The sequence below is a fragment of the Kogia breviceps genome, chromosome 4 (genome assembly GCF_026419965.1).
Source record: "Kogia breviceps isolate mKogBre1 chromosome 4, mKogBre1 haplotype 1, whole genome shotgun sequence".
NCBI classification, from domain to species: domain Eukaryota; kingdom Metazoa; phylum Chordata; class Mammalia; order Artiodactyla; family Physeteridae; genus Kogia; species Kogia breviceps.
This window is the reverse complement of record NC_081313.1, coordinates 112,197,107-112,212,529: the sequence shown is the minus strand read 5'-3', so window position 1 is coordinate 112,212,529 and position 15,423 is coordinate 112,197,107. Positions and strand designations below refer to the sequence as shown.

Genomic DNA, 15,423 nt, shown 5'->3' with positions numbered 1-15,423 from the left:
CAAGTGAGCTGATAGAGATTTTTCACAGCTTTAAGAGGCTACATTTCATAAAATAGACATTATTTTTTCAAGTTGAATGACTCTTATTTAGAACACTAATAGTTAGAGTTGCAGAATCTGCCTTCTGAGATCCCTAAACTAATTACATGCTAAAAGGCATCCCATTAGAAAAAAAAAGAGAATTTTAATATGCGAATTAGAAATTTGCATAACTTAGATACAGGGGCTTTTTTAAAGATTTTTTTGATGTGGACCATTTTTAAAGTCTTTATTGAATCTGTTACAATATTGCTTCTGTTTTATGGTGTTTTTTTGGTTTTTTGGCTGCAAGGAATGTGGGATCTTAGCTCCCTGACCAGGGATTGAGCTGGCACCCCCTGCTTTGGAAAGCGAAGTCCCAACCACTGGACCACCAAGTAAATCCCTAGATACAGTTCTAAGATCAGACAATCAGGCACCTACTAACAATGATAAAAAAAAGAGGTAAAAACTGGGGAATTTTTTTAGAGTTCTCATTAAGAAAAGAGAAGGGCAGTCATACATTTCTTTTAGATTCATTTTATTAGTTTATGTATCTTTCTTTCCCCTTCTTTTATACAGAAACCTTCATAAGTTTTGGCACTTCCTTATGTCTCTTTCACCATATCTGTGCTGTAATCAAGGTGCTCTACCTGAGGGCTTCTGTTATAGCCAAAAAAATATTTCAGATTGTTGATCACGTGCTTTTTAATGAGAGGCTACACCTACTTTTAAATAGTACCTTTTCCCAACCTATTTTCTTGTGGCTTTGGGAAAATTATTCAAGTCTCACATTTCTTATCTGTAAAACGTACTGCTGTAAAGATTAAATAAGATAACACACATTAAAGTTTAGTAAAGTGCTGGAAAATAACAAACATTCAATAAATGATACCTATATAAATGTTACCTAAAAATGTTACCTAAAAAAAATGAAAATAAAAAAAATGAAAATAAAAATAAATAAAATAAAAAATAAAATAAAATGTTACCTAAAATTCTATATAATAAATGTTACCTTAATAAAGAAGTGAATGTTCATTAACTTCAAGTGATTGATGCTCACTCATGGTGTCAAATGAATAAGAAAAAAAGTAATCAGAAGGATTTTCCGTCTAACAATTATGGATCAGAAGATATCTCCAAAGAAACTAAGTTTCTAGAAGCAGGCTTAATCTTTACAAGTCCAAAATGCATTCACCAGGGCCAGTGGCTGGTCAAGAGGCTAAGAAAAATAGTTTCAGCAGTTAACAAACTACAAAACTGATGAAGTGCATGTAGTAACTAGATGCAGAAATACATATGAATATAAAAAGGTAATGGATGATATTACTATTTCACGTGAAAACTTTTACTAGTTCATTTCCTTGAGGATGTCTGCTGAGCAGAATCAACCTGCAGATCCCAATATAGAATCTGAAATGCTATTCAAAGTAACACTATTAATGTTGACAAGTGTTTAAGACTAATTTTTTTTTTTTTTTTTTTTTTTTTTTTTTTGTGGTACACGGGCCTCTCACTGCTGTGGCCTCTCCCGTTGCGGAACACAGGCTCCGGTCGCGCAGGCTCAGCGGCCATGGCTCATGGGCCCAGCCGCTCCGCAGCATGTGGGATCTTCCCAGACCAGGGCACGAACCCATATCCCCTGCATCGGCAGGCGGACTCTCAACCAGTGCGCCACCAGGGAAGCCCAAGATTAATTTTAATATAAAAAAAGGGAATAGTGAAATGGTTAAATGAACCTACTTTTGAATCATATATGACCAAGCACTGAGGTTAAAAAATAAAATGATCAAAGTCAGTCCAAGAGTGTATAGCTTTCTTCCCAAATTGAAGTACAGATTCAGCACAATCCCTATCAAAATCACAGCTGTCTTTCTATTGCAAAAATTGACAAGCTAATCCTAAAATGCTTATGGAAATGCAAGGAACCTAGGACAGCCAAAACAATCTTGAAAATAAACCCCAAAAGGTGGAGGAGTCAATCTTTCCAAATTCAAACCTTACTACAAAGCTACGCTAATCAAGATGTTTGGTACTAGTATAAAAATAGACATATAGATCAATGGAATCGAATTCAGAGTACAGAAATAAAACCTACATTTATGATCAACTGATTTTCAACAATGGTGTCAAGATCATTCAATGGGAGGAAGACTAGTCTTTCCATCAAATAGTCCTGGGACACCTGTATATCCACATGCACAAGAATGAAGCTGAATCCCTACCTACTAACACTGTACACAAAAATTAACTCAAAATTGATCAAACACCTAAATGTAGGAACAAAAGTTATAAAACTCCTAAAAAAAAAACAGAGATAAACCTCCGTGCACTGCTTTCTGCCCACGGATGTGGCTCAATAATACTCCTCACTCCAAAAGTACTGTCTGTTTTCACCTGCCTCTCCAGGATTCTCTGGTTTCTGGAGCCAAAAATGGTCTATGCCATAACAAATAGACAAGACAAGCCTTAGATCAGTTCAAAGAGAGACCACAGGGATTAAGCTTCCCTAGAATACAAGATAGAAACCCATTAATAAAAGTAATGTGTGGGGCGCGGCAAAGCGTTGCCGCAAAGCAGGGTAGAAAAAGCTGAGTCATCCATCCTGTAGCCAGTGCGCATGCGTTGAGATATGCTAACAAGGTTTTAGAGCAGTAACCAGTCCGAAGGCGACGTGTAATTATGCCTTCGATATGAACCAATCAGAGACTTGCACAGTATCCCGAATCTTATATAGGCAGCTGCCGTTACGGCTGCGGGGTCTTCCTTCCATCTTTCTCTAACCAAGCTGTACTCCAATAAAGTGTGATACGAGAAGAATCTAGCGTGTGGCGACTGTTATTCTGCTGGTCAGACGCAGCTCGCCATAGTAATGGCCAGTACTTAAGTAAGTGATTCTGCATGCATACCTGAAACCCTGAAGTATCATGGGTGACTCAGAGAAATTCAGAGGATACCTTCAAAGGAAAGAAGCAGGGCAGAAACAATCATGATTTTAAGTTGACCCAAAGATTACAGAAGTAATCTATTTAAAGATTAACAATGGGACTTCCCTGGTGGCGCAGTGGTTGACGGTCCGCCTGCCGATGCAGGGGACACAGGTTCGTGCCCTGGTCTGGGAGGATCCCGCATGGCGCGGAGCAGCTGGGCCCGTGAGCCATGCCCGCTGGGCCTGCGTGTCTGGAGCCTGTGCTCAGCAACGGGAGAGGCCACAGCAGTGAGAGGCCCGTGTACCGCAAAAAAATAAATAAATAAATAAATAAAAATAAAGATTAACAATGATCAAAAAAACAATAGCATTCCATATGATTTTAAGGTTGAAACAGTAATTTTAAAACATTTAAACAAGCAAAATTTTCCCGTCTCTACATTTTAAGCAGTCCTATAAGAACTCTACCTGATTTTATGAAGTTGTTTTGAAGTGAAGTATCTCCAGAAGAAACATATTGAGGACTTGTCAAATTTGTATTCCCAGACATGGTTTGTTGGGATGATGCACGAGGACAATGGTTTGTCTGTGACAAATAGTTATATTGCCAATTCAAAGGTGGTGGTATGTTGGCTCCAGGAAGAAAGCTACCAGAAGGCATTGGTGTAGCAGCTGGGTTCTGAGAAGCAGGTAGTGGCATTTGGGGAACAGGACCACTACGGAGTGAAGGTGTCACTGGATTAGAAGCCACAGATGGTCTATAAACAGTCTGTCCGGGTCCCTGATAATTACTTAGTGGAGAAACAGTCTGGGAACCACCAGAGTTAGACTGTCCAGAAACTGGATTCAAAGTCTTTGCTGGTATTAGATGAGGGTAGGATCCTGGAAGCTGAGAATTATATCCTTGGCCTTGGCTCACTGACACTTGTGAAGACATCAGTGCATTTTGGACAGGACCTTTCAATAAGAGTAGGAAAAATTAGTTTTACAAACAAATAAAGCAATACTTTAAAAAAATACAGTAAAACATATGGTGCTCTTAACAACTCAACAATGAAAAGACAAATAACCTAATTAAAAATGACCAAAGGGGCTTCCCTGGTGGCGCAGTGGTTGAGAGTCCGCCTGCCGATGCAGGGGACACGGGTTCGTGCCCCGGTCCGGGAAGATCCTACATGCCGCAGAGCGGCTGGGCCCGTGAGCCATGGCCGCTGAGCCTGCGCGTCCGAAGCCTGTGTTGTGCAGCGGGAGAGGCCACAATAGTGAGAGGCCCGCATACCGCAAAAAAAAAAAAAAAAAAAAATGAACAAAGAAAAGATGAATGGATAAAGAAGATGTGGCACATATATACAATGGAATATTACTCAGCCATAAAAAGAAACGAAATTGAGTTATTTGTAGTGAGGTGGATGGACCTACATACAGTCTGTCATACAGGGTGAAGTAAGCCAGAAAGAGAAAAACAAATACCGTATGCTAACACATATATATGGAATCTAAAAAAAAGAAAAAGAAAAGAAAAAAATTGTTCTGATGAACCTAGGGGCAGGAGAGGAATAAAGATGCAGATGTAGAGAATGGACTTGAGGACATGGGAGGGGGAAGGGTAAGCTGGGACAAAGTGAGAGAGTGGTGTGGACATATATACACTACCAAATGTAAAATCAATAGCTAATGGGAAGCAGCCACATAACACAGGGAGATCAGCTCGGTGCTTTGTGACCACCTAGAGGGGTGGGATAGGAAGGGTGGCAGGGAGACACAAGAGGGAGGAGATATGGGGATATATGTATATGTATGGCTGATTCACTCTGTTATAAAGCAGAAACTAACATACCATTGTGTAGCAATTATATACCAATAAAGATGTTTAAAAAAATGAGCAAAGGCTTTAAATAGCATTCAAATACATTTCCAAAGAGGTAAACAAATGGCCAGTAAGCACATGCAAAAATGTTTAACATTATTAGTCATTAGAGAACTGCTAATCAAAACCACAATGAGGGACTTCCCTGGTGGCGTAGTGGTTAAGAATCCGCCGGCCAATGCAGGGGACACGGGTTCGATCCCTGGTCCAGGAAGATCCAACATGCCACAGAGCAACTAAGCCTGTGCACCACAACTTCTGAGCCTGTGCTCTAGAGACCACGAGCCACAACTACTGAAGCCCACGTGCTGCAACTACTGAAGCCCGCACACCTAGAGCCCGTGCTCCACAACAAGAGAAGCCATTGCAAAGCGAAGCCTGCACACCACAACTAAGAGTAGCTCCCACTCACAACTAGAGAAAGCCTGCGTGCAGCAACAAAGACCCAATGCAGCCAAGAAAAAAAAAAAAAAAAACCACAGTGAGATACCGTTCACACCAACTAGGATGGTTAAGAAGAAAAAGCTGGAAAGTAACAAATGTTGACAAGGATGTGGAGAAACTGGAATGCTCATACATTGCTAGTGGAAATGTAAAACGGTGCAACTACGTTGGAAAATAGTTTGGCAGTTCTTCAACGTTAAACACATAGTTCTATAATCCAGCAATTCCACTCCTAGTCTGCATAAAACCTTGTACACAAATGTTCATAACATCATTATTTGTAATATCCAAAAAGGAGAAACAACCCAAATGTCCATCAACTAATGAACAGATAAACAAAAGAGGCATAACCATACAATGGAATATTCGTTGGTCATAAAAAGGAATGAAGTACTGATGACATGCTATAATACAGGTGAACCTTGAAAACTTTATTTTTTTAAAGACTATTGAGATTATTAGTGTTTTGTGGGTTTTTTTAACATTTTATGTTTATTTGTTTATTTATGTATTGCATCAGGTCTTAGTTGTGGCTCGCGGGATCCTTCATTGCAGCACGTGGGCTCTTCATTGCAGTGCACGGGCTTCTCTCTAGTTGTGGCACATGGGCTCCAGAGCATGTGGGCTCTGTAGTTGCAGCACATGGGCTCTCTAGCTGTGGTGTGTGGGCTCAGTAGTTGTGGCTAGCAGACTTAGCTGCCTCACGGCATGTGGGATCTTAGTTTCCCAACCAGGGATCTAACTGGCATCCCCTACATTGCAAGATGGATTCTTAACCACTGGACCACCAGGGGAGTCCCAACTTTATACTAACTGAAAGGCATTAGTCACAAAAGATCATACACCGTATAAATCATTTATATAAAAAGTCCAGAACAGGAAAACCCACAAACACAGAGGTAGATTTGTGGTTACAACAGCTGGAAGGAGGGAATGGGTAGTAACTGCTAATGGGTATGGGGTTTCTTTTTGGGGGGTGATAAAGATATTTTAAAACTGATTGTAGTGATGGTTGCAATTTTCAGTGAATACACTAAAAATCATTGACCTGTACATTTTAAAGCTGTTATTAAAAAATTAATCTCCAGAATCACCACTTCTCAGGAATATGCTGTCATTTTTGCCCATAAAACTAAACAATGAAAAGAAATAAGATGAATATTTTTTAAAAGATGGCATGCATATAAACCTAATTTCTTTGGACTTTTTACATTCAAAAGGTATAAAAAGAAAATACATATCTTCCAATCATAACCCCTCAATCATGCAACCAATGTACAAATATCATCAGCCTAATTTGAATTGTTTGATAAATTACACAAAACTTATACAAACATACATAAGCATATACATATATAGAGAGAGGTAAGATTGGGAGGCCTACAAAAGCATACACACATAAGTAATACGTAGCTGGGGAGAGAGAGTCTATACGCATTGCTCTGCAAAAAAAAAAAAAAAAAACAGGTATCCTTCCAGGACAAAAGAAGTAGATCCATATGTGTTAGCTGCAGCAATGTTTATAATAATGAAAAATTGGAAACAAATTAAATATCCATCAGCAGGAGACTGAATAAATTGTAGATTAGTCACACAATGGGCTAATTATTAATAAAATGAACAAACCAGATGTACAACTATCAACTGAAATAAATTACAAAAAGAATACTAAGAGAAAAAAGGGAAGTTATAGAGAGGTAAGTATGATATCTTTCTTATAAACCTTTTTATTATGAAAATTTTCAGACATACACAAAAATATAAGACTACTTTATGCAGTCTCCCACACAAAAAAAGTAAAATGTCAATAGGAATTACATTTGATTTATATATTCATTTTGGATTGTTTGACATTTTATGATAGAAAATCTTTCAGGAATTCCCTGGCGGTCCAGTGGTTAGGACTCCGCACTTTCACTGCCGAGGGCCAGGGTTCAATCCCTGGTCAGGGAACTAAGATCCCACAAGCCATGCAGCACAGCTGGAAAGAAACAAAAACAAAAACAACTTCCTTTCTATCATTAACATGGTATATATCTCTCCATTTATTCAAAACTTGTTTTATATCTTCCAATTATATTTCATGCTTTTTTCGTAAAGATGTCTTATACCTTATTTAAATTAAATTTAGGGGCTTCCCTGGTGGCGCAGTGGTTAAGAATCTGCCTGCCAATGCAGGGGACACGGGTTCCAGCCCTGGTCCAGGAAGATCCCACATGCCACGGAGCAACTAAACCCGTGTGCCGCAACTACTGAGCCTGTGATCTAGAGCCCACGAGGCACAACTACTGAAGCCCGTGTGCCTAGAGCCCGTGCTCCACAACAAGAGAAACCATTGCAATGAGAAGCTGGCGCACTGCAATGGAGAGTAGCCCCCGCCTGCCACAACTAGAGAAAGCCTGTGCACAGCAACGAAGACCCAGCACAGCCAAAAATAAATAAAATAAAATAAATAAATTTTTTTAAAACTTAAAAATTAATTAATTAAATTTAGTTAACTTGTTGCTAGGGATTTTGTATTTTGTAGATACTATGGATAGAACATTTATTTTCACTTCTAAGTAGTTAAAAGGGTATCTATTATTCAAAGCACCATAAATGTCCAATTATAAGGTGACATTTTCCTCAAAAATTATTTCTCAAAAAAGAAGTCACCTTACATATGAGTCTCTACAAATGTTCTCATTGTACAAGGATGCTTTGTCATAGTAGATTAACACTGTTTCAAACAGTGGATACAATTAATTAATGAGTTATGAAATCAATGAGTTACAAACTATCTTTTTAGTAATGCCATCCGTGGGACCATCATTCTGGCCAAGCTCTCCATCATTCCCGTGCAGCGAGGCTACTGGGGGAACAAGATCGGCAAGCCCCATACTATCTCTTGCAAGGTGACTGGCCGCTGTGGCTCTGTGCTGGTGCACTTCATCCCTGCCCCCAGGGGCAGTGGCATCCTCTCAGCCCTGTGCCCAAGAAGCTACTGATGATGGCTGGAACTGATGACTGCTACACCTCTGCCAGGGGCTGCACTGCCACCCTGGGCAACTTCACCAAGGCCACTTTTGATGCCATTTCCAAGACCTACAGTTATTTCACTTCTGATCTCTGGAAAGAGATGGCGTTCACCAAGTCTCTGTATCAGGAATTCACTGACCATCTTGTAAAGACCCACACCAGAGTTTCCATGCAGAGGACACAGGCTCAAGTTGTAGCCACCACATAGTTTTCTCTGAGGAAAATAAAGTGAATGAAGTTAGTTTAAAAAAAAAAAAAAGATAGTTAAGAATGGAAAATATCAGGCTTCCCTGGTGGCGCAGTGGTTAAGAATCCACCTGCCAGTGCAGGGGACATGGGTTCAAGCCCTGGTCCAGGAAGATCCCACATGCCACAGAGCAACTAAGCCTGTGCGCCACAACTACTGAGCCTGTGCTCTAGAGCCCGTGAGCCACAAATACTGAGCCCACGGGCCGCAACTACTGAAGCCCACGTGCCTAGAGCCCGTGCTCCATTACAAGGGAAGCCACTGCATTGAGAAGCAAGCACACTGCAATGAAAAGTAGCCCCTGCTAACCGCAACTAGAGAAACCCTAAGTGCAGCAACAAAGACCCAATGCAGCCAAAAAATAAAATTAATTTTTAAAAATGAGTGGAAAATATCAATGAATTACAAACTATCTTTTTAGTAATGAAAAAGAACATAGTTAAGAATGAAAAATATCACAGGACATTATATGTAATAAGGCAAGTACTGTGAGGTTTCATTACAAATACATACATATATGAATATATATACTGGGTCACTAAAATATTTCTTACTGTAGATTATAGTCAAAGTCTGAAAGCCCGTGACCAACTGATACATTTGCATCCTCCTTTATCCCTCTATGATTTATTTCCTACACATTCTATTACCTTTTAAAACATGGATCATATCAACTTCCTACTCAAAACTTTCAAAGTCTTTGTCTTAGCTTATAATATCCTCTATGTCCCTGGCCTCCTTTCTGGTCTCATTTCCGACTTCCTTTTTTTAAAATATTGAACATTCATTTTCTTTTAATGAAACAGTGCCAGGATAATACATATGTTCTTTCTGATCTGGAAGTAAGTAACCTGTAGTCTTCTGATTCTATTTGTTTTTTACTTGTTCTTTAAGCAAATTTTAATATAAAGTTCAATTTTTCTTTAAGATTAGGTTTAACATAGACTATGTCAACTCAAACAATAAGCCAATGTCTTGAACCACAGATTCATTTGTTCTATCTTTGTTGTATTAATTATGCATGGTTCTTCTCTTATTAGGCTGTTTCCCTCCTAATTTGACTTTGCTATTAGTGAATAATATCTGTTCATCTGTATAGGCCAAGGGGTCTTTTTATCTGATATCTCTAACTTTGGAAAGATGTCTATGCAGGCTGTATTTAAGCCGACTTGGAGCAGATTTGCAGTTCCAAATAAACACATACCTCTACAATTCTACCTTATAACAGTTTATCATACAATCCAAAATGGCTTAATGAATAATTTCCACTAGACACTGAAAGCCCTGTCCGTATAATGGAACACCAATTCTTTGAGTTTAGTAACTGCTTATGGTAAGGTCACTATGTGAACTGACATCAATTACTCTGTTTTAATGGTCAAAGGCCGTTACTAGCAAGCTATTCAAAGAACTTCCTACTCTTCCTCTCTACTCAGCTCCAGCCACATCCACCTTCTTAACGTTCCTTCAACAAGCTTAAAAATGCTTCTACTGTAGGGTTCTTCACTTTTTACTCTGCCAAGAACACTCTACTACTAGCTTTGTACATGCAGATCTGGATAATGTAAACTGTCAATACGTGATTTGATGTATACTCCTTTGTCTCAAAAAGGTATATAACTGTACTTTGACCTCTAACAGGTGGAATATTCCTCAGAGCTCTCTAAAAGACTGTCTTCTGGGTTATAATCCTCAGGTTGATTGGAATAAAATTTTCATTTTTTTCTTAGATCTTAGACTATTAATTAATTTTATTGTCAACACTATATTTAGGCTAATCATTCATTTTATTACAAATGGTTAGGAACACTCCATTCATTGACTAACTGAAAAGACAGATTTTACTAAATATCTACTGAGGACACAAGGTGAGTAAGGTCCACTCCATCCCTGCCCTCAAGTAGCTATAGTCCAAACAGGAAGACATATAACCAGGCAGGGACAAAACAGAGTGAAATCTTAAGAGATAATAGGAGTTAGCCCCAGGAAAAGGATTGTCAAGGGTGTTCCCAGAAAAAGGAACAACATGTGCAAGAAAAAGGAACAACATGTGCAATCACCTGTGGTCATGAAAGGGCAGTCTGAAAAATCAGTATGGCACCAAAGAGTCAAGTGAATGAGTCAAATGTCTGAAGTGAGGCAGGAGGTTAGAACATAAAAGAACCTGTTGGGAATTGGAGGAGAGATCAGAGATTGGAAGAGATTGGAGTCTACAGCAGTACTCCAGGTAAGAAATAATTGACTAAACAGCAGCAGTGGGAATACAGAGCTGTTTGAATCAATGAAAACATTTGTAAAAAGTTAACGTATAAGCATATTTTAGGTCATCTGGATAAAAACCAACATCTCACAGCCTAGTATTGCCACAAGATTTCATGGCCCACTCTCGTATTTTTATTTATTGTTTTATCACAGGCCAATATGCTAGAGGCCTTCAAGCCAAGTGCAGCCAAGTGAAAGCCAAATATCATCAAAATGCACAAAATAAGCAAAAGTCTTACAGTATATCAATGAAGAAAATGAAAAGAATATGCAGTCATAAGACCACAGAGTAGAAAGACAAATACAAAGGAACCTGCTTTGTAGTAGTCATTATCATAGATACATTTTGAATGACTTATAATGTGAAATTTTTATTTTTATATGTATCAACTTGCAATAGTTCATTAGAAATGTAGTAGTAAATATGTAATGAAATTTTCACTAAATGGATTTTAATTATATTATTTTAAAGTCATTAATAAATTATGTAGCCCATCAAAATAATAGATCAGAGACATTAAAGGGGTCCAGAATATACCACCATGGCATAAAAATTATTTTGAGTACAGGGCATGAGTTTTGGGAATCACTTACCTGCCCAAAAGCAGAGCTTCCCAAAAGAACTCAAAAGAATTAAGTTGTCATAAATCTCCCCAGGAGCAACCAAAGAAGACTGCCTCATTACCTGAGATGAGAAGTCTCCACATCACACCTAAACATACACTGTCACAAAATGATCAAGTCTCCCATCTATTCTACTAAGGACCAATTTATCTTTCCTAAAAATTGTTTTCCCATAAGTACCCTTCTCTCTCTCCTCTTCCCCTATTAAGATGGTATACAGTATATATAACTAAGATCCCACAAGCCACGCAGTGTGGCCAAAAAAAAAAAGAAAGAAAAAAAAAGAAAAACTGATAGAGGAAATTGAACCAATGGAATTTGATGTGGAATTGAATATGGGGACTGAATATATGAATTGATGTGGAATTGAAGTGGGGAAGGAACCAAGGATGATTCCCAGGATTCTGACCTGTGCAAGTCAGTAGATGGCAGTGCCATTCACTGGGACAGAAGGAGGAGAAAAGAACTGGGGAAGGCAGGGAATAGCAAAGGGAAGAGGGAATGAAGAATTATTTTCAACATACTTTAGGTGTCACCAAGAGATTCAAGTGGAAATGTCCACTAGAAAGACATCTATCTAGATGGGTTTCAGCTTATAATATAACTTTGGAACTCACTGGCATATGTATTTGCTATCATGACAATTAATATCATGCAGGAAGTATGTACAGAGTAAGAAAAGAGCAAGCCACAGAAACTATGTGAAATAATAAATGTTTACTGAGTTTATTGTTTTTTTTGTTTTTTTTAAGAAAAAAAAGAAGGGAACCAGGTCAGAAAGCTCTGAGGAACACCAACATTTTAGGAAAAGAGAGCAATTAAAAGATAGGAATAAAAAATATTTTTCGTACTTAATAACCAAGAAGTCATTTGTGGCCTTATTAAGGGCAGTTTTGGTGGATGTATAGAAGTAGAAGCCAAATTAGAAACAGTAGAAAATAAACAAACTGAGAGATTAAAATAGATGCAGGTGATTGCTTCTCAATCACCCAAACAGCAGCTTCAAAAACAAAGAGATACTAGGTTCTATCTTTATAAATTCCTATTCTATAGGACTCAATCCCAGAATCTACATTAGTAAAATTTTTATGTACTGGTGATTCTCACATACTTCAAAATGAACTTTGTGAACTTTAGAAACCAGTGACATATAAAAATGACTGACATATTATTATTCATGAAATCTAGAATGTAAAAATTAAAAGATACTTCTGATACACTGTCTCAGTGAATACAAAATAAAGGTTAACTTTACAAGTTTCTTCAAGAAAGCCTACTGAACAGTCACAAGAACACAGTGAATGAACTACCCTTTTACATAAATTTAATAGTAAGGTAAGGGGAAAAAGATGCTGCACGGGAAAAAGATGCTGCACATCAAAATACATTCTGATCACTTAAAGAGTTAACCAGTTGAAACTATAAGTGTAACAAATGGATGCTACTGCATGAAAACAGCTTGTGGGTCACTCACTAGACATACAGGCTTTAAGAAAGCAATCAAAGAGGAAGAGCAAATGCTAAGAATCAAAGTGGGGGTATGAGCAATTTCAGGGTCTACAAGACATTTATGAAATGTGATACAGAAACAGCAAAGAAATAGACTCAATACTAACAAAAGTGAAGGTCAGGTCATATATTAATTACAATCCAAAGGAAACTAAGCTAGGTGGCAATTTCAAATAATATCAGCAAATGTTTAATTATATGTACCCACCAACATAAAGAAACGAAAGAGAAGGTTCTGATCCTTGATTCAGGCATAACTATCAGGTAAGTTGAATAACAGTGGTTAAATAAGACTGCCTAGTTTAAATCTAGGTTCCACAACGTATTAGTTGTGTGACCTTGAACCAGTTGCTTGACCACTCATCTCAGTTTCCTGGTCAGTAAACCTAACAGTTCTCTTATCATAGGGCTGTTGTGAGGATTAAATGAAATGATGCATATAATGCAACCCTAGCACACTGACTGGGCATACAGTAAGTAAACAGTAAATGTTAGTGCTTATTGTTACTATTTTATGTCTTTCAGGAGTTCCCAGTCTAACAGCAGAGACTAACAACAAGCTCAAAGCAGTAAGTTCTATTAGAGGTACGCAAAGAGTCTTATGAGAGTCCAAAGTTACTGTGCCCACTGAAAACATTAAAGGGAACTCAGCCACAACAATGTTACACACCACATGCCAATCTTATTCTCAACATGCTTTGATCACGACTAAATACTTCCTATATTAAAACATCATAAATATGGTTTTCCTCATAGTGAACCTAAAAGAGATTGACATTTCTGTCATGCCTAAAAGAGAGATATGAGCACAAGTCTAGCATTTAAACTGATGACCAACTCCCCCATATTCTACTGTGTTTTAGCTGATACTATTGTACAAAAATCTACAGAAAATTTCACCAGAAAAAAAAGAAGTTGAAAATGAGCTCAAATCTTATCATGAACAAGTTAATATGTGTTTAGTGAACTAAACTGCAAAATACCCAATTCTAAGATATTCATTCGATAAAACTGGTAATTCCTTAAATGTGCTAAAAACCATGTGAGTCTGCTGGAGAGAGGATGATGAGCAAAAACAGATATTCTTGTCCTCACAGGACTTATGGTCTAGAGGGAAAACTAATATTATTTTATAACAGGGTAATCTGGGTGGGAGAGAGGGTGTAGAATATCCTTCTCACTCTTAATCTATAAGGGGAAAAGTTGAATATTACATAATATTACAAAAAATACTATTAATAAAACTATAGTTTCTAACTGCCTTGGTGAATTGACTCAAATAGTCAATAAGGAAGCTAATTAGAAGTGGGAGGCATGGGACTTCCCTGGTGGCACCCTGGTTAAGACAAAAAAATGCTAATTCAGACAGATGTGTGTACCCCTGTGTTCCCTGAAGCATTATTTACAACAGCCAAGATATGGAAACAACCTAAGTGTCCATCAGTGGATGAGTGGATAAAGAAGAAGTGATAAATATACACACACACAATGGAATATTACTCATCCATAAAAAGAATGAAATCCTGCGATTTACAAGAACGTGGATGGAACTTGAAGGTACTATGCTAAGTGAAATAAGCAGACAAAGACAAATACCATATAATTTCACTCATATTTAGAATCTAAAAAAACAAAGCAAGTGAACAGACAAAATAAAACAAAAACTCATCAATACAGAGATCAGATTAGTGGTTACCAGAGGTGAAGGGGGTTGGGGAGATGGATGAAATGGGTAAAAGGGTCAACTGTGTATGGTGATGGATGGTAACTAGACTTGTGGTGGTGATCACTTTGTAGTGTATACAGATGTCAAATTATAATGTTATACACTTGAAACTTATTTTTTTTAAAGTGGTGGCTAGGGACTTCCCTGGTGGTCCAGTGGTAAAGAATCCACATTACAATGCAGGGGACTCAGGTTCGATCCCTGGTCAGGGAACTAAGATCCCACATGTCGCAGGGCAACTAAGCCTGCATGCCACAACTACTGTGCTCACGCGCCTCAACTAGAGCCTGTGTGCCACAAACTACAGAGCCCACGTGCTTTGGAACCCACACGTCACAACTACAGAGCCCACACGCCATGGAGCCTGCATGCCACAACTAGAGAAGAGAAAATCTGCATGCCACAACTAGAAAGAAGCCGGAGCACCGCAACAAAGAGTCCGCACACAGCAAAGAAAGATCCCACGTGCCTCAACAAAGATCCAACACAGCCAAAAATAAATAAAATAAATAAATAAATAATAAATCTTTTTTTAAAAAAAGTCAGGGGTACATATTTGCAATCCTATGATTTCCTTCCCTATCTGACTCCAGAATTGCCCCTGAGCAACCTGTGTACAGGAACTCTTTTCTTACTCTTTCACATTCCTAAGGACAGAACTTAAGTGTGCAACAAATGTCTGTCGGACTGGATCAAATCAACATAGTGACAACATCTCCAATATAGTACATACATTGCCTAAATTGCTTTAACATTTCAAAATTTTCAAAAATATA

General features: G+C 38.1%; 1 protein-coding gene across 4 annotated transcripts in view; it reads right to left on the bottom strand.

Moving 5' to 3' along the window:
* Positions 1–15,423, bottom strand: part of SEC24A (SEC24 homolog A, COPII coat complex component) — a 63,834-nt gene that overhangs the window by 45,939 nt on the left and 2,472 nt on the right. For all 4 annotated transcript variants that reach the window (XM_059059909.2, XM_059059910.2, XM_059059912.2 and 1 more), the window contains exon 2: positions 3,419–3,907. In XM_059059909.2, coding sequence (XP_058915892.1) covers positions 3,419–3,907 — 489 coding nt within the window. The remainder of the gene's footprint in view (positions 1–3,418; positions 3,908–15,423) is intronic.